This window comes from Electrophorus electricus, chromosome 11 (assembly GCF_041902795.1).
Source record: "Electrophorus electricus isolate QZ-2024a chromosome 11, ASM4190279v1, whole genome shotgun sequence".
Taxonomy (NCBI): Eukaryota; Metazoa; Chordata; class Actinopteri; order Gymnotiformes; family Gymnotidae; genus Electrophorus; species Electrophorus electricus.
The window spans coordinates 25,526,183-25,545,263 of NC_137507.1; the positions used below are offsets into that span (position 1 = coordinate 25,526,183).

Here is a 19,081-nt window from a genome sequence, read left to right on the forward strand (position 1 = left end):
TGCAGCGGTACTGTAGTTGTTACACATCGTGTGTGTATGTGTGTGTGTGTGTGTGTGTGTGTGTGTGTGTGTGTGTGTGTGTGCGCGCCTGTCTTTAGGAACTGCATCTCCTCTAGAGATCCTTACTGCGGCTGGACTAGAGGAAGCACCTGTTCTCTCCTCAGACCGGGGACCAGGTGATACTCCCACAGTACACACACTACAACGTTTGCACAAGACTCGAGTTGAGCTGGTTTTCACTCCTTGCCCCCCCCCCCCCCCCCACCCCCTGTATTTTGCAGACTGCCTTTTGTGCAGGATGTTGAATATGGAAACACCACACATCTTGGAGACTGTGATGGTAAGCTGTTTCTGTTACGTGTTTCACAGAGATATCTAATATAATATAAGCTATATAATGCTACAATATCATTATCACGATATGGATCAACTGCTGTTAAGGACTGTAAATACAAAAACAGTACTGGGCTTTAGTTGGTCTGTTGTCTCCTGTGGTGTGTGTGTTCTAGCAACACACACATTCAGGTTCACACCCCTTTTTTGTATGGTTTCTTATATACCTTCAGCATAATTTCACCTTATATATAGGCTTGCGCACACATGCACGCGGACACACGATTGCACATGAACACATTCCGTCATTTTGTCTGTGTTCATCTGTGGTCACCTTGCCAGCCCATTGCTATATAAGGCAGCACAATCCTTTTACTCCCACGATGTCAGCAGCCTACAGCAAGATGGATCGGTCACTCTCAGAGAAAGAGAGAGAGAGAGGGAATACTTCAGCTTAGCAACAAAGTTTGGAGGTGCTAGGAGAGAGTATAGAAGGTGTGGAGACCCCACACTGCTCTGCAGTGGGAGGAGTGAGTGGAGTGTATTCCACGGCACCCCAACACGCCTCAGTGAGAGGAACGAAGGTGACAACCCAGAGTCTTCGTAACTGCACCATTGCCATTCAGTTTGGAAAAGAGTGAAAAATTAGAACGAGGTGAAGCTGCCTCACACCGCCTGGCACCCGAGCTGAACCCGCTGAGGCTATGTCCCGGTTCCAGGTGGACGAATCACCAAATCCACTCTGGTTTTGGCCCGCCGTTCCGCCGAGGAGCCCCTGGAAGCGGGAAGCGTTCCAGAGCACCGGGAGGCTCCGAGCAGCCGGGTCGGGGACGGTGGGAACACAGCACCCAGCCGAGTCAATTATAGGATGGGGGGGGGCTGATGTTTTGCGGTGGTGTGTGTGTGGGAGGGGGGTCCCTTCTGCTCAGCCAGGGAGAGAGGGGGGGAGGGGAGCGAGAGAGGAAAAAAGCGAGAGAGCGAGGGAAAGAGAGAGAGAGAGGCAAGAGATGTCAGTCATTTAGTCTCAGGGAGCATTTGAGTGTCGTGCCTACTTTACTAGCGAGCATTAAAACATGAGCCGTGCTGATTAGAGGGCCGTTTGGAGGACTCACACAGCTGCCTAACAGCTGAGATTCTGTGGAGCTTTTGGGGAGTTTGAAAATTGCAGTATAGAGTCTTCAACTTCTAACAAAGCAGTACATCATTATTTTGATTATGTACGTAGTTAGAGGTGATGGGCCTAAATTCTCTTAGTATAATGTATTTCTACAAAATAATGTTTTTGTCGATATTGTTACGGTCACAAGCGGTTGTATTTTCCCTGCTCTGACACAAAGTTGGGCTCATCATGGACTAGGTCATTAGCCAGTGAGCAGATTTATGTGTGTTGGAGTCAAAGAAGCACTGACCTGTGCAGTTCATGTCAGAGCTTCTCTAGCGCCGAGACTCAGAACCGCTGGTCCAGTAGAAGAGCCTGCAAGCCCATTTCCATGTAACCCACCTATGAATGGTGTGCAGTTGCAGGCATCTCCTCAACCAGCCACGAACCTTTTTTTTTCATCCTGTTACCGCGCTTTTGTTTAAGCATGCATTTTTTTTTCTCTTCCTGCTTAGACAGGAAGAGAAATATAATTACACCTATATAATATTGTTTAACAGCCTGCCATTATCATAAAGCCGTGGCAAGGCAACTTGAAAAGGGTTCATTTGTAGCACCGAAAAAGGGTTTTCTGCAGAAGGAATTTTCTCCTTAAATGTTGAAATTATAATTGGCCAACATGTGCCATTACTTTGAGGGGCCCGGATGCCCCCGGCGCGCACGTCCGCACAGCGAAATGAGCTCATCCGTAAGACCGGGAAGGACCTTGTACCTCACAATAGATCTTGACATGGAGGCAAATTGTAACCATGGAGGTTAAGCAGAGCAATTCTTATTGGATTCATCATATGCAAGAACGGCACAAGAGGGACACAGAGACAGCGAGAATGAAAAGCAGAGAGGGAACAATATGGGAAGAAGCGATAACATTTCTTGCCTTTTTGTCGGAAGATGAAAGCAGCAGGCAGTATCAAGCAGACACTCGCTAATATAAAATTGATGATAAACATCTTTTAAAGAATGTTTTCGATTAGATAAGGCTAAAGAACTCGCAAGGCTAAACGTTCAAATTGGCCATTAAGTTCCACTGCTTGCACGTTTTCCGAAAACGATAGCGCTGGGGGCGCTGGTCACAAAAGGGAAAAGGAGACAGAGTCTTTAAAGGAAGCTGAAGCGAGGCGGAGCGACCCACCTCCGGCCAGGCTGGACGGTTGAGCGGTGGTGGACAAAAGCAGCTGGAGGTGTTGCTGCTTCCTCGGGAACCCCATTCCTAGAGAGCTCGATTCCTAGAGAGCTCGATTCCTAGAGAGCTCGACTGAGATCAGCTGAACTGGGCCTCCAGCTGGGGTGGGGAGTAAAGGCATGATGGTACTTCAGGTACTTCAGCGTGGTGTGAGTGAGTATGTGAGTGTGTGGGAGAGAGAGAGAGTGAAGGTACACAGTGGAGACATTTATATGCTTTATATATAAGATGCTTATTCATACTCAGCTATTCTTCATATGTATATCTTTTGCCCGCTTTCTTTGTGAATAGGCATTTGACTTTTTGTATTTCTGTGTGTGTGTGTGTGTGTGTGTGTGTGTGTGTGTGTGTGTTTAATACCTTTTTTCCTCATATATATATACATTTTGTGTATTCAGTACAAAATACCATTCCTTGGGGGTTTGTTGTTAATGCATATATATATGTATATATATATATATATATATATATATATATATATATATATATATATATATATATATATATATATATATTCTGAATCAGTAACAGTGACAATTGCATCAGGGCAGACGTTAAGCCTTCACAAAGCACAATTTTTCATAACGAGATTCTGAATAGAGACAAGACCACATCGTATAGCTTCTTATTTCAGAGGCTGGATCTCCACACAGATGAGGAGAACCGGGAGTCTTTAAGGAGGAGAGAGGAGGGGTGGAGGGGTTGAGGAGGGAGAGGAGGTGAAATTCAGATACCCTGCATGGGCCAGCAGAGTAGAGAGACCGTGGGAATGGCCATCAGTAGGATGGGAGTCGCTCAGAGGCAGGAAATGACATGAGGTATAGATTAGGAATGGATTTATAAAACTGTACCCCTGTCTATACACCCTGCTGCAGTTTGGTGCACCGCTAGAGGAATCATTTTACTGTGTAGCCAGGCGAACATCTGGCTGCTATACAGACAAAACTAGGACTTATGGGAGTGGGGACACCAGTGAAAGCCGTGCGCGCCCAAAAGCCCCCTGCCTCTTCGGGCTCTGTTCTTAATGTGCAGAACAGCAACGCTTTAGTCTTTTCCGTCTGTCTGGAGCATTTTCTCACCTCCACCTGACCTCCGCCAGCTGTGCACTCCCGTTTTGGCTCGACACGGAGCTCTCGCAAGTCGACATGAGACACTTTGATACTGATTTCCAGCAATTTTTGGCAGGGCTCCAAGCGGTAGGTTGCCAACGTTACCAAGGTTGACATGCGTCTCTGAAAATACATTCATTTCATTTTATGAGCCCTCTGACACGGCCCCGCATTGTCCGTGATTACCACTCGACGGATCGCGTTTGCATTTCTTGTTGCCTTTAAAAAAACAGTTTGGATCTTAAATCAATAGCTCGTCTGGTGGATTTGGTTTTAATTGGTAATCCTCTAAAGGTTAATGAAGTAACTATCCAATGAAATCCCAATAACATTAGCACTGTCATGGACCTGGACCTCATAATGTCAGACGTCAGCCCCCTCTCTGTGTATTTCCCACTTGAATGACACGTGGTGTGTGTGTTTTCACTCCAGGCAACATGTTATGGTTTTGGAGCATGGCAAGACAAGCCATGTCATAGTTGTTCATTATTACATGCTCTGCTTGTGCTGTTCCACAGGGCTGAATGCTCTCTCTCTCTCTCTCTCTCTCTCTCTCTCTCTCTCTCTCTCTCTCTCACTCTCTCTCTGCCCCTCTCGCTGTCTTTCCCTGTCTGTCGTTCGCTCTCTCTGTCCCCGTAGGGCTGCTGCGCGAGAGCTTCATGGACGAGCCCGAGAGCCTGGTGACGCTGAACCTGCTGGTGGTGGCCGCAGTTTCGGCCTTCTCCACCGGGGCGGCGCTCTCAGGCCTGGCCGTGTGCTGGATCATGGGCCAGAAGCACCGGCAGCGCTCCCACAGCAGCGCTTCCTCCTCCGGCAGCCAACGCAAGGGCGAGAAAGAGCGCGTTGGGCCGGGCCCGAGTGGCAGCGGCTCAGTGATGAGCGTGTCGCGGCACAGCGCCCCCGAGCGCCCGCGCGCCCAGGGCGAGACACTCTTCGTCATGCCCAACGGCTGGGTGAAGGCCGGCGACTTGGACCCGGGCCTCCTACCCACGCCTGAGCAGACGCCACTGCAACAGAAGCGCCCAACGCCCGGGCTCCGGCTCTCAGACTCGGGCTCCAGCTGGGACCAGAGCCAGACGTTCCTGAACCCTGCGGGCATCCAGTGCCCACCGCCGCCCGCTGCTATCTTCCTCAGTTCCAAGCTCCTCCAGGGCGCCGGGGACCGACGTCACGAGGACAGCGTGGACCGCCAGCGCTACGTGTCCCTCTACAAGTACCGCGAGCAGGGCGTGCGCTCGGGCACGCTGCTCCGAAAGTCAGCGGGCGACTACAACTACCCCATGACTCCGCAGGACTCTCCCGACCGGAGGAGGGTGGTGTCCGCACCCAGCACACAGATGGAGTACAGCGGCGAGGCCCTGCGCTGGACCCACGAGGCGGGCTACATCTACAGCGGCCACGGCACCACCCCGACTGCCGGCCTCCACTACGGCCCGGCCGGGGCCCACCCGCCCGGCCTCTCCCGCTCCGGCCTGCATGGATCCCGGGGGCTGATGGACCTGGCTGAGTTCAGCCACCTACTAGGCAAGGGAGGTGGTGAGCGCACACCCTCGGGCCAGTGAACGGAGAAGGGGGTGGGGGGGATTGAGAGAGAGGGAGAGAGAGAGAGAGAGAGAGAGAGAGAGAGGGAGGGAGAGAGAGAGAGAAAAGAACGGAGACAGAAGGAGGAAGCAGTGAAGGATAAAGTGCGAGGGGCCGTAAAGTCTTAGCTCCACTGCAGCGCCAGCTGGATCTGGCCGGCACCATCTCTCCGATTCTCTCTCTCTGTCTTTATTCTTTATTCTCCTTCTGTCTCTCTCCCTTTCTCTCTCTCTCTCTGTCTCTCTCTCTCTCTCTCTTCCCACTCTTCCATGAGTCCATTTCAGTGTCTTCTCGCTCCCTCCATCATGCTGTCAGTCCCTGGACATGCCCGTTCATCAGGCTCCCTGTCGCTGCGGAGGAGCAGAGGAGTGAAAGCTGACCGAGCTAAACACACATGAGAGCAGCCTCCACCCGTCCACAGTCATGCAGCCTGGCTTGCAGCCCCTCCTTCGGCCTGTCTGGCTGGGGTCCGGTCGGGGTCCGGCCGAGGTCCGGTCAGGGTCCGGCCGAGGTCCGGTCAGGCTTTCTGTTCGGCTTGTTGGCGGATCAAGCGTCTGAACACACACCTCCAACCCCCAAGCAGAATTGACGCACTGAGGTGCAACCCTGCTTGCAACATCCATGTCTGTTCCCAAACACACACACGTGCATGCAGGCAAGCACACACACACACACACACACACACACTCATACATGCATACATCTCTCTCTTTTTCTGAAATTGGCCATGTTCTCGATGGTGAGTGCTCGGTATGGAGGGCTGGATGTAATTGGACAGTGACTTTTGCAGTGGGGGAGTGACTGCTCCAGACCCACAATGCAAAGCGACATGTCACAACTGTCCGCACTGAGGGGAGAGGAGAATCTGGCAACAATGGGTCTCCGTGGAGGCAAATACTGTGTGTGTGTGTGTGTGTGTGTGTGTGTGTGTGTGTGTGTGTGTGTGTGTGTGCGTGATTGTGTGTGCGCACGAGCACTTGCCATTTGTGCTTAGCAGAAGAAAAAACTGAGGAGGATGAGCTCAGTGCTAGCTAAGACCTTCTCACCAAATGCTTTGATGAGAGAGATCTAGAGAGAGAGAGAGAGAGAGAGAGAGAGAGAGCGAAGGAGAAGGAGACGGGACAGAGATTAAGATGAGTTTCAAAGTCTCAACAAGTCTCTTCAGCGTCAAGAATCCCAAGTAGCTCTCTCCGAGCAGAGAGTGAAAGCAAGTGCCAAGGTGTTTGAACTTGCCAAAGCCGGAGTTTTCTGGCTCCACCTGAGTTTGTCCCTGTGTCCTGCCTTCGTGTGGCTGTCCAGTAAACCTGTCTGTCCAGCCCTCAGACGGACGGCGACCGCCTGCTACGCTGGACCCCGAGAGAAGCAGCGCTGAAATGTAAAATAAAGATGGCAGTGTTGACCTACCTCTCCAGGGCCATCATGTGAACTCTCGTAAGGAGGTGTCCGTCCATTCCTGTCTGCAGTGAGCGAGTCAAAGCGCACCGTCCTCGCTCTGGGACTCACCCCGTGACTCGGCCTCTCACGACTAGGAGACTCTGAGAGAGAGACGAGGGTTACGAGGGTTGCGCCAGGAGAAGAGGGACGAGGTAACAGAGGGGAATAACAACAGCCGGGGCGGAGGAAGAAGGCCTGTCGCCGAGGGTGGAAGGCGTGATGCTTCCCCAGACTGGACTGTGCCGTATCCTGTTTCGGTTGTTTCGTGTTTGCTTTGCTTTCGGAGATGCGGATATGTAAACATGGAATTTTTATTTTGTAATTCGCCATGAGAAGGAGCCTGTATTACAGACTAATGAAAATTGCAACCCCCAATCCCCATCCCACCCCTAACCCATCCCCCCCCCAATGAAAAAAGAGTCAAATTTGCCCATTTGGTTTGGAAAATCGTAGCTTCTGAAATGGAGCGTACTGTATCCGCCAAGATCATCAGCATGCAAGCCAAAGGCTGGCAGACTTTTCCTGCATTATATATTATTCAAGACTACAGAACCTGACTCCTCTTCATGTATTAACCCTGGAGCACACACACACACACACACACAGAGGTGAGGAATTTCTGACCGTATGAATGATGTGCATAAGGTTGATTAGGGTCAGAGAAGGGTAGGTAATCCACATGTGTTCACTTAAAAGTATGGAAACCATGCATAATTCATAGAACACACACACCTAATTTGCAATGTCCCTCAGCGTGAAAAAAAAAAGATTCTTTCTGGTTCATTCATGGTTAGTTCTGTCTTTTGGGGGCTGATGCTTTGCAGATGGGAGATACTGAAACCATATGGCCAGGGTTGGGAGAGGAACAGCTTCTCCCATCCACAGCAACATGGACTCTGGCATGGTACGCGTGCACCTGCCAAACTGCAGACCTCTGCCTTCAGTACACGTACATACTGGCACACACCAATCACATTCCCACTGTGGCACTTCAGATCCTGTGGCACCTTATCCATTCATTCACACACACACACACACACACACACACAGCATACACACACATGCAATGTTACTAAGGATGATTGAAAATGGGGTGTAACGTAAATTTGATTGGTACGAGCTTCACGCCTGATTACATGGTCTGTCAGCGTGTTTGTGTGTGGGAGTGCACGAACGCGAGTGTGTGTGTGTGTGTGTGTGTGTGTGTGTGTGTGTGTGTGTGTGTGTGTGTGAGTCCGTGTGTGTGTGTGTGTGTGTGTGTGTGTGTGTGTGTGTGTGAGTGAGTCCGTGTGTGTCTGTGTGTGTGTGTGTGTGTGTGTGTGTGTGTGTGTGTGTGTGTGTGTGTGTGTGTGTGTGTGTGTGTGTGTGTGTGTGGGCAGGGATGGATTTAGTGATTCTGAGGTCCCCACCCCACTCCCCCCTCAACCTGAAGTGATTTCCTTGGTCTCTCCTCTGCTGCCTCAATATGCAGTTCTCAAGCCGGCTGGTTTCCAGCGGTGTGTGTCTGTATCTATACTCCACACTCTGTCTATAAATTCGTAGGTCTTTTGGGGTGAGTGATGGGAACATTGAAGAGCAGAGTGCTGTTGTTGTTGTTTTAAAAGCAAATGAAATTGATAGGTCTTGTAACTCTAGGTCTAGCAGCCGGAGCCTCAAGTGAAATTTCATATTTATATCTGATTTTCGATTGAGATTCAGGTCTTGGATTAAAGTGAAGAAGCTGTCTCTTATTGGTTAGCTGACTCACTAAAAGAGTCGGAAGGCCTGTCACTAATCTATACAGTCATTACTGCCTGCATCATATTGAGTCTGTCCTCTGAGGCAGTTGGTCTGAATGACAAACACTAGTCAGTTTTGGGAGTGCAGTGCTAAATGTTCTGCTTTCCCCCCATGTTGTGTCTCTCTGCTCCACTCAGGTGTCTCTCAAAACTCAGACAAACACATCCTGTCCAAACTGTAGTTAACGCCTTGTAGTTGACGCCTTGTAGCTATTGCCTGTTCGCTTGCTTGCAATAAGATTACTAAACATAACTGCTACGATAGCGGACAACAAGCTCTTGAAAATATGTTCATATATATTTAAGTATAAGTTATTTAACATCAGCAAATACAAATCATTTGTATATGTACCTTGGCTCATGGAGGCGTAAGGTGACTGCCTGCCATTGCCTTGTGCCAAGACCACCCTTGTGTGTGTGTGTGTGTGTGTGTGTGTGTGTGTGTGTGTGTGTGTGTGTGTGTGTGTGTGTGTGTGTGTGTTTGTGTGTGTGGGAGGGAGGGAAAGAGTTCACATCTGTTTTTCTGATTGCCCCATGTGAAATCCTTCAGGAAATCAGTTCTAAAATACAGGAAACTGAATCAGAATCCAGTCAACAGGAAGTGCTGGGACATGGCCCCTCACTCACAGGTCAAAATCACGGGAACCTGCGCTCCCATGGAGGAAGTGACATCTGCCAATACACAACAGCCCTTTGAGTCAGCAAGAGAAAGATCAACCAGACTTCTCGAGCATTCACACGATACCGCGCTAGGACAGACACACGCACAATACAGCGCTAAGACGCGCGGTAGAAGCAGTACTGGACAAACGTATTCCGCCTGTCCTGCTGAGATCTGCAAATGCAGTCTGAGCTCTGGAGTATCAGATCCACGACACACCATAACTGAAGTGCCAAAATGCAGCGTCGTATTTAATAGGATGTTTCTGTGTCAAAAGGCATCGGACGGTTCTGTTTCTAATCCTGCCGATAACTGTACTCAACGTCTTCCATTATTTTTAGCCTCTGAGTAAGGTTTGGGGTGTTTTTGTGTTGTTGTGTCACTTGTATTTACTTTCAGCTTCTTTGTGACATATCTTGTACCACAGTGGTGGGCGAGCGTGGGGTGGGGTGAGGTGGGGGGGCACACAGGACCATAACACAACAAATACTGTGAAGCAGACTAAATAAAAACAAAGACAGTGACATTAAGGTTTAACACAAATGGTTTAAGTGAAAACCGCACCAGAATAGAACCATTAAATAAAGTTGCATTTGTGAACTGTTTTAATAATAATTTTGAACTGAATTAGTATTAAGCCATAACACAATGCAATAACCAAATGTAAACATTTCAAAAACACAGCACTTGGGGTTGTTCACAGTTGAGAAAATTGTCAGATGATGATCATCACACACACACACACACACACACACACACACGCACAAACACGTCACCAAAGCCAGACAGTTCTGTCTAGTTGGCAACTTGTCATCAAGATAAAGAAGACGTGTTTAATTTTTATAAGTTCATTTTTTAAAGGTTTATTCAGTTTGAACACTGTGTTATATCACATTTCAGTTTTGAGCAGGCTTATTGTTAATGGGACATCACTTAATGTATCACTGCTGTGGTATTTTCAACCTTTCACTTCTGATATTTGTTGTCTTTCGTCTGCTTCATAGCTGCCGTTGTGTTATGACCGTGTGGGTCACCGTAGTAAAGTGTTATCCCAAGGGAGAAATATTCAACCAGTCTCTACTGTGAATACCATTCCATTTCTCTGTTTAGGGTCACTGCCTTTCACATTCAGAACTGACAAAGAATACTGTGCAATCATGAACCTATAACACATCACTCACTGTACATAAGCACAAGAACATTTTATTCGTGTGATCTGAAATGATCTGACCAGCTTAGCTCACCGCGCGACACAGATGGACAGTTCTCCAAGCCGCGTCTTCTTTCCTGTGATTGATTTGACATTGACTCAAACTGATTTCCAGCTTTCGAACTGCCTTCCTGTAAGCTTTTTGTTCGTTTTGTTTTTTGTTTTATTTCTTTCCTAAGATGACTCAGCAATTTGCCCGAGTCACATTTCTGACTGAGGGGCCAAGAAAGTCATGTCTTGGCCACGACTCAGCAAACTGTACATAGTTTAAATACTGAGGTTGAAACCTACACATCTTGTTTTCATGTCACTGTGTACAGAAAATACATGTATGCGAATGTACAAAGCAAATGTTTTTGTTTTTGTTTTTTAAATCATCACATGTATATGAATATACCTTTAAACTTACAGTTATACACATATACACACACAACTCAAAAATGTTGGTGTGCACAGACTTATTTTGACTTGTAAATTGACATGGATATTTTATCATTCTAATAAAATATTCGATTGTTCATTTTTGGTTCTCTTCTGCTGCATAACCTAAATAATTGAGAATTGGGAATTATTGCTTGAAATGAAGTGGAATTTCTATAATTTATGTATAGCCTAATTCAGACTCTGGTTTTTCAAAGAACAGATCGGAGGTTAGCGGGTCCTCTGAGGAAGGATCTGTGACATTAGGAGAGTGTATGACTCTCGAGAGCACAGGAAAATGCTTGGCTGTGAAGCTCTGGTTTTTTAAAAAAGCGAGTTTGGATATCTGCGAGGCACTGTGTCCTGGCATGACATCGATCGTGCAACAGAGGCATCTATAGAAAAGAAGCCTGAGCCCTCTGTTGCTATGGAGATTTCTATCACCATAGCAGCACGGCCGCGACTGCTGCAGCACAGAAAATGATGTGTTGAAAGATTATGTCTAAGTTAATTAGATCTGTGTCAATCACACAACACATAATTAACACAAATGCCAGTTAACTTGCGTGATCTGTTTTATGAGCGTTGCATTTAAACTTCTGGCTAACGCTGTTTCTGTTTTTAGCATTGCCTGAGATTATCCGGGTTCGTCCATTGAGGAGCGTGGAGCGTGCCTTACTGCTGTTACTGCTGGGCAACTGGGTCCAGCATTTAACCTCAGATGTTTACCAAGAGATCTCTGCAAAGCGCAGAACCATCAACCCACGCGACACACACACACACACACACACACGTAACCGTTCCTGTAGCCATCTTAACCCCATGACTAACTATCCAGGGCCATACCCAAAAAGAGAAAGGTACACCTGTTTACCCTTTCATTTTCTTTTAAAAAGAAGTCATATTTAACTTCTGCAGACCAGCAAAACACACATCTTCTTATGGAATGCTGAGACTTTGTAAAAGCAAGGACATCCAGCCTTTGTTAACACGTTTTAAAAAAAAAAAAACTAACTTTATTTTGTCAAACTAAAGGAAATTTATATGAAAAGGTCCAGTGCAACAGTGCCACTTCACAAGTAAAGGGAGCAGACTGTATCCGAACAGCCTGTCTCCATCCGAGGTTCTAGGACATCGTGAGCTTCGTGGCCTTGTTCCGTATGTAGACCCACAGCCTGCTGTTGGTGCACTGAAAAGTCTACAAATAAGCCCAAAGCTGCCAAAGATCAGAGAACACACTGAAATGTATAAGACCTACAGTGGAAACCACCAGCTGCTGGTGCTACATATGCACATCACAAGTGCTTTGAAGCAAAGGTGCGAAAATGTTTTTTTAATACTTAAGTCTCAGGTATGGGGAAGGTTTGTTCTTTTGTTTTGTAACCAAATGAACAGTGTGGTCATGTCTAGCTAAACACATCTGAATGTTTGCCACTGATTCTAAGTGTATAGGGCTGTTATGCAGCATACAGTAAAAAAAAAAAAAAAAAAAAAAAAAGTATTCTATACTTAATTACCTGAATATTATTCTATACTCTCCAGCTGTATGCAAAAAACCTTAATAAACACATCTCAGAGAATCACTACATATTAAAGGAGCAATAAGTCATTCTTCCAGTGATTCTTTTTTACATTATGAAAAAGCCATTATACTAACTACTAGTGGCTTGGGTGTATCAGAATGTCTGTACTAAATCGAATTAAATCATGGAGCTTATGGAGCTCTATATATCAAACACTGGTTCATTTGAGATGTACAAAGATCTCTCTTCAGTTTATAGAACAAAATGCACTTTTTTCTATACTCATAAATATTGTTTGTTACTTTATAGGGTTAAAAATGACTGATTGCTCCTTTAAGCAGGAGCGCTTCCTTCTACACGGTAGGACCTGCAAGCTCTCTGCGGTCAAATTGTAAGGATTGGACACCATTAATCTCAGATCATTCTTATGCAAATTCTTGCCTCTGAAAACCTTTTTTAAACAAGAAGTAATATCCCACCGAATCCAGACAGCAGTTGGTTGTTGCTATCCACTGAGCGACTTTGTAAAAGACATAACTAAAGTGATCGGTGTTCCAACAATAAAATCTCAGCCAATAAGCAACATGGAGCGGAGTAAAGCAAACAATGAAAACGATCATGTTGGCTTTGATTATGGCCACTGCCTTCTTGCGTCCAGCTGCGTTCTTCTCCTCGGCACGCTCGTGACAGTCTTCCGCTGACTTCGCCACCGTACACATTGCGCCTGTCGAGCAAGTCACAACAGTGGCCATCGGCAGGAGATACCCGACAATCTGTACGACCAATAAGCGCGACAGCCTCGGCTTCTGCAGCTTGACATCGTAGCACGTGCGCAGTTTCTCCGGTCTTGGCCCCAACAGGCCCACGTAAATCGCCATAACCGTTATCCAGACGAGCGCGCACACCACGTGTGCGATCATCTTCCTCCTGGTTTCCAAGGTTTTGGTTAGCAGGGGGAAGCTGACCGCTACAAAGCGGTGGGCGCTGATCGCCGCAACGGTCAACATGCTGACATACATGTTGGTTTGATGCACCATGACCAAAAACGCGCAGAAGCCCCCGGACTGCATTGAGTAGACGGTGTCGTATATCCGGAAGGGCAGGAAAAGGATGACCAGGAGATCGGCGAGGATCAGGTTGAACATGTAGATGTGGGTGTCCGTCCAGGTGCGCAGACGAAAGAAGAGCCAGAGCGCCGAGGTGTTGAGTAACAGACCTGCCACAAACACAGGCGTGTAGGCCACCGTCTGGAAGAGTCTAAGGGTGGCGTCATCGCTGCTGTTCGACATCCTGCTGCAGTTCCCCTCCTCTGCCTAAGACAAAGTAACCAAAGTAGAATTAGTGGGGAAAGAATCACTAAAGATTAGGTACCTTGAAATGGTACCAGGAGAAAGACCGTTTGAAACTAAGCAAGTACCTTGTCAGGTCAAGATAAAAATGATTCATAAAGATGAACCTCTATAAAGCCTAAGCATCAACTAACAGCCAACTACTTGTAAAATAAACTGTTGTTTACTATGTAACAACCACTAGTTTTAATTACTTTTTAAAATGTACTACATTGCCAATATTAGAGTATCAGATTATATTTTACCTAATTAAATTTTGCATGTGCTCCCATTTATTGTTGTTATTGTTGTTGTTTTTGTGTGATTACTGCTATCAGGTGTCACCCAAAGGAGGATGGGATTTTGAACCTGGCCCCCCCGGGGTTTCTTCCTTATGCCCAAAGGAGTTGGGAGTTGTATTGCTCCTCTGTCGTCCTGAGAACAAATCTTTTCCTAATAAATTTGAATTTAATTAATTGAATTCTCAGTCAATTTATTTTGGATCCAAATTGATAATGCAGACATTTTAATGTGTGCCATTGATTCTAAATGCATAATTTTGATTAGTGCAGCATACAGAAAAAAAATAACTGTACTACAGTAAAAAACAATAATTTGACATATTTCTTTGAAAGACTTCCTCAGTATTGCTCCTCCACCAACTCTCCCTCCACCCCGCCAGGCGGCTACCATCCACATTATCTTGTTGAGCTGCAAAGTTGTAATATATTAAATGGGCCACAAGAGGGCACACTGGTCTAAAGGATTATGCCAAAAGATATTAGAACGTAACGACAGAGCATTCTTTGGAAAACATATAAAATACGTAATAGCTTTATTGTTTTTAAAATGAGTTACAAAAATATGTTCTTAAAACGACCAACAAAGAATATAGCGTTATGCAGTTTTCTGCTATCCACAGGTGATCGACACAAGACAATCTGACTCAGCTCCACACATGCCGACCTGCTATACAGTTCTGTATTTTCTCTTCTCTAACCCACCTGATTCACTGGAACTACTGAATTGTTCTGGTAGACCGAGGACCATATAAGAGTATGTGCTGGGTGCATAGACCTGTAAGAGTGAACTGCTGATGTAGATTGAGGAACTCAGAAAGTGGGAAGCTATTTATATCTAAGAAACCATGGATTTCTCAATCCAGAAATCCATGTGCTTATAAGAGCATTAAGATAAAATAAGGTAAAATAAGTGCTCTGACATTTTCTCCACATGCAATATGAAGCACTGAAAAGTATTGTTGTTCAGAAGGAGAGAATGAGACAAAAGTTAGCAACAGTAGATGAAAGATTAATGATATCTTGTCAGGTGGTTAGAAGAATACAGATATGGTTCCCATACCTCTCCCCAAGGTTTACTAGCAAAAAACAACTGCATCTTTCAGCATGACAGTGACTTCAAACATATTGAAGCACACTTGGCACCTACAGATGGAGGACTTACACAGTGAGCAGAACAGAGATCCACTCTCAGCATAGCTGAGATCGTGTAGGATCACTTGGACAGAAGGCAAAAAAGCAGAAAAAGGGAAACTTAGAAGTCTTCATGAAGGAAATGGACACTCACTACCCTGAGAAGTACCTTTAAACATAAATTCCCTGGGTAGGCCTAAGCGTTTCCTGGGTAAGCCTAGTTGAAATCGTTTCTGGTCTCTGTAGGCCAGAAAGGTGTTGGATCAGACCCCACTGAGCTCAGATCAGTCTTAGGCTAATTACTGGCTCTGAAAGCCTTTTTCACCAAGAAGTAATATCCTGCTAAATCCAGACAGCCGTTGGTTGTTGCTATCCACCCAGAGACTTTGTAAAAGTCTGAAACAAGGTGTATTTGTCTTGAGAAAAACAGCTCAACAACTAAACATGAAAATGATTGTGAAGGCTTTGATTATAGCCTCTGTTTTCCTTCTGCTATGTTTTTCTCCTCAGCGTGACTTCAGAACCATAGTCCTTGTTCCTGTTAGCAAAAAAAAGTTAGCAAAAAAAAGAAAAAGTAATTGGTAACACCCATAAGGAAGTAATGCATTAGGACAGAAATGTCAAACATCATACTGTTAAGATGAATGTTAAGCTTTTCTCACTTTGTGGTGTTATTATTATCAACAGTTTATTTCTCTCTTCTTTTAAAAAGTGTTTTCTTTATTTACATCCCATTTCGGACTAGGTCTGGATCTATAGCAAAATTGTTAACATGCTTTTCTTTTTGTCTTCATTTGCTAAGATTGATTATTTTCAGGAAATTCACCTTGATAACTTATGATATGAACAACTCAAACAATGTTTGGTAGGTGAAATACTTTTTTTTCTTTACTAAAACTTTATATATATATCTATCTATATATATATATATATATATATATATATATATATATATATATATATATATATATATATAAAGTTATAAATAGAAATAGAATAGAAATAGAATAGAAATAGAATAGATGTTATAAATAGAAGCTTGAATATTTTATCTGCAGTGCAAACTTCCGTTCTGCTACCATGATGTTGCAATGGTCTGATCAAACATGATCAAACATAGATTATTTACCTTAAGATGATCTTTCTACCATAAACCTCAAAGCAAAATGAGATCATTTCTTGTGAGTCATCCTAATTTTTTGAATGTGCATTTTTAAATGACACATACTTTAACAGGGCTAACTTTTTTTGCTTGGTTTTGAGGAAAAAAATATGAATGATTTCACTACATTAACTACCTTTTCCAATGCTACATTTGGATTCGTTTGGTTTTTTTCTAGCAAAAGGGGTAATAAGAATAATACATGTTGAATGGATTGAAAATGATTCTATAAAATTAGGCAAAAAATGCATAAGTGGACAAAGGCATGTAAAATAAAACAGTGTTCACCAATGATCATTAATGTAAATGATTTTTCATGCATTTGTAAAAGTTTCATGTGAAATAAAAACATATTTTATATGCATTCAGCCCCACTACCATTACCAAGTCGTTGCTACCCTTTCTTCACCAATGATTTGGCTGGGGGATGGGTTCCAATTTCCCAAAAGCCTTATGGTGTTAAAATCTTAAAAGAGAGACACAGAGGGTTCCCAGTAATACTCTGTTATAATGCTTTTGGGAAACCCAGTGCAGAAGAGTTGCCCACTTAATGACTAAGGCTCACCAAGATCATCATGCAGAAGATCAGCGTAAACCCTGCCAAAGCCCAAGTGCCTGGGATCTGGAGACCCTTTCTGGTCTTAAAAAGTCAAAAAAATCATGACTGGTCAAGACAAGCATTTGGCAGAAGTTCGGTGAGCTTGCATCCCATTGGCCAAAGACACTGAAGACTACCATGGTGTGAAATAAGGGAAAGACAGCCAACCAGAGTGTATGCTCATAATCTCCATGTTACACATCACACTGATAACACTGAAAAATATCTGCGTGTCAGAGACCCCTGTTCAACTTCAGTGCACAGGACACACTAAATATGGTTGTAATAATAAACCACAGTTCTTTTTTTTTGTACCCACTGTAATGCACGCCTTTTGTCATTTGTTTTTTGAATAGATTTGTTCTTTTTCTTATTTTGCTTTTTCTTTCTTGTCTATTTTACTATGACAATGAATGTAACTTACCATCATCCCCAGCTTATATGCACTGACTCTCGGCTTCAAGGAGCTTTGACAGGAAGTTGCTACAGAGGCACATAACCACAAAACAGTTGCTAATTCAAGCAGAGGAGACTTATTGTGATAAATTTACAGAAACCATACAGAGACATGAACAACCAAATGAAGAGATTAAAGGTCAGATGACACCAACCCATTTAACGCTGACTTTGTGATTATTATAACGCCCAATCATCTGACTTGTGTTTCCGTTGAGTTCATTTATTCACCAACCTCAATTATTCCAAATTAAACTGCTGTATCATGCTTGGTATTTCTGCCTGATACACAACTGACACCAATTTTTCCACCCAGTAATGACTTGATACACACTGAGACAAAATGAAGAATTGTATCCTTCCATTTCCAGGACTGTCTTGGGTGCCTAAGCCTTTGCACAGTTCGTGAACAGACTTTCATACTAATGCAAGACTTCAAATGGTGTTCTGAGACCATGACAAGACCCACAGCGAGACTCACTTCCACATCTTTTTGGTATTCAATTGAATTTCCACCAACTCAGTCAAGGTGTCAACCGCCCTCTTGTGGTGCTGCAGTGTATTACAGTGTAAATTTTTAAACACTTCAATTCTGTATAGTTCAGGACTGGGACTGAAAAGCACAGAGAGCACTGCAGTGAGCCTTGAGCCTACGGGTCACTCCTGGTGCTGCTAGTCTGGATGTGTGCCGGGAAAGGTTCAACACTAATTCCTTGGTACAAGAACAATGCTTTAGTCCCTTTAATCATATATACCTACCTTACTTTTTTCTGTCTTTCTATCACCTGTGTCCCACATTTTCAGTATCAACCTTTTCTCCACCCCCGTCATATGAATCATACACATTCTTCTCCAGAACTGTCCTCCTTTCCATCCCGGACATTTCCAGAAAGTGTGGACCCGGGTCACAGTGTGTTGTCTCGGTGGACAAAAGCCCGACTGTTCCTTCCCCAAAACTGTGTGTACTGCACCTTTTGTGGCGACCCCCGAAGTAGGTCACCACGGCAGAGGGAGGGCAAGACACAGACGTGCTTCTGATTGGCTAAATCGAAAACTGCTCCTTCATTCTCAGAGGAGTGTCGGGAACAGGCTCTGGGTAAAAGAGCAATTTGGGAAGTGTGTTAGTGTGCCAGTAGCTGTAGCTGTAATTGAGGAAATGGTACACGTTCTGTCAATCAGCACGTGACTTATGGCAAAGTGCACTGAAATCTATAGCAGCCATCGGATGTTTGTTTTGTTTTTGTTTTATGGTTTCTGTTTTTTTGGGGTTTTTTCACACTGTGTGTGCAGAGTGCAGAATGAGGTCAGGAGTTGAATGTGGTTAGGTTCAGTGATTTTGATCACCGAAAGGTTAGTGTGCTATAAACAGGGTATAAACCCATACATCAGATTTTCTTTTGCAATTCTGGAAGGATTAACATTACCAGCATTTCAAATATGGGGAAAAAATCTTGGTGCTAAAAATCTTGGTCAGTTCTCTCTCTCTCTCTCTCTCTCTCTCTCTCACTAAATATTAAAAAATAATTTCAGTCTTATTATATAACTAGTTCATGATGCCACAGGCAACTACCCTCAGCACCACAGCCTGCGTTTTACAGAACTTCATCCCCGTGCTCAGCATACCAGAGAGCACCTGATTAAACAGGACAGGAACCTTCCATTATGATCTCCTTATGTCATAAGCTGTTCTTCCACTTCGTGAAGAGCGCTTAG

The 19,081-nt window shown here is 44.8% G+C and overlaps 2 protein-coding genes across 3 annotated transcripts in view; one reads left to right on the top strand and one right to left on the bottom strand.

The window, feature by feature from the left end:
* sema6ba (sema domain, transmembrane domain (TM), and cytoplasmic domain, (semaphorin) 6Ba) overlaps positions 1-7,853 on the top strand; it is an 80,658-nt gene extending 72,805 nt beyond the window's left edge. For both annotated transcript variants that reach the window (XM_027025064.3, XM_081723421.1), the window contains exons 15-17: positions 99-176; positions 282-340; positions 4,424-7,853. In XM_027025064.3, coding sequence (XP_026880865.2) covers positions 99-176; positions 282-340; positions 4,424-5,346 — 1,060 coding nt within the window. In that variant the 3' untranslated portion in view covers positions 5,347-7,853. The remainder of the gene's footprint in view (positions 1-98; positions 177-281; positions 341-4,423) is intronic.
* Positions 7,854-11,867: 4,014 nt separating this feature from the next.
* Positions 11,868-18,312, bottom strand: gpr35b (G-protein coupled receptor 35 b). Its single transcript, XM_027025056.3, has 2 exons — positions 18,128-18,312; positions 11,868-13,704 (listed from the first exon to the last, which is right to left on the bottom strand). Exons 1-2 carry the CDS (start codon positions 18,212-18,214, stop codon positions 12,817-12,819), a joined length of 975 nt encoding a protein of 324 aa, XP_026880857.3. The 5' UTR covers positions 18,215-18,312; the 3' UTR covers positions 11,868-12,816.
* Positions 18,313-19,081: the final 769 nt, after the last annotated feature.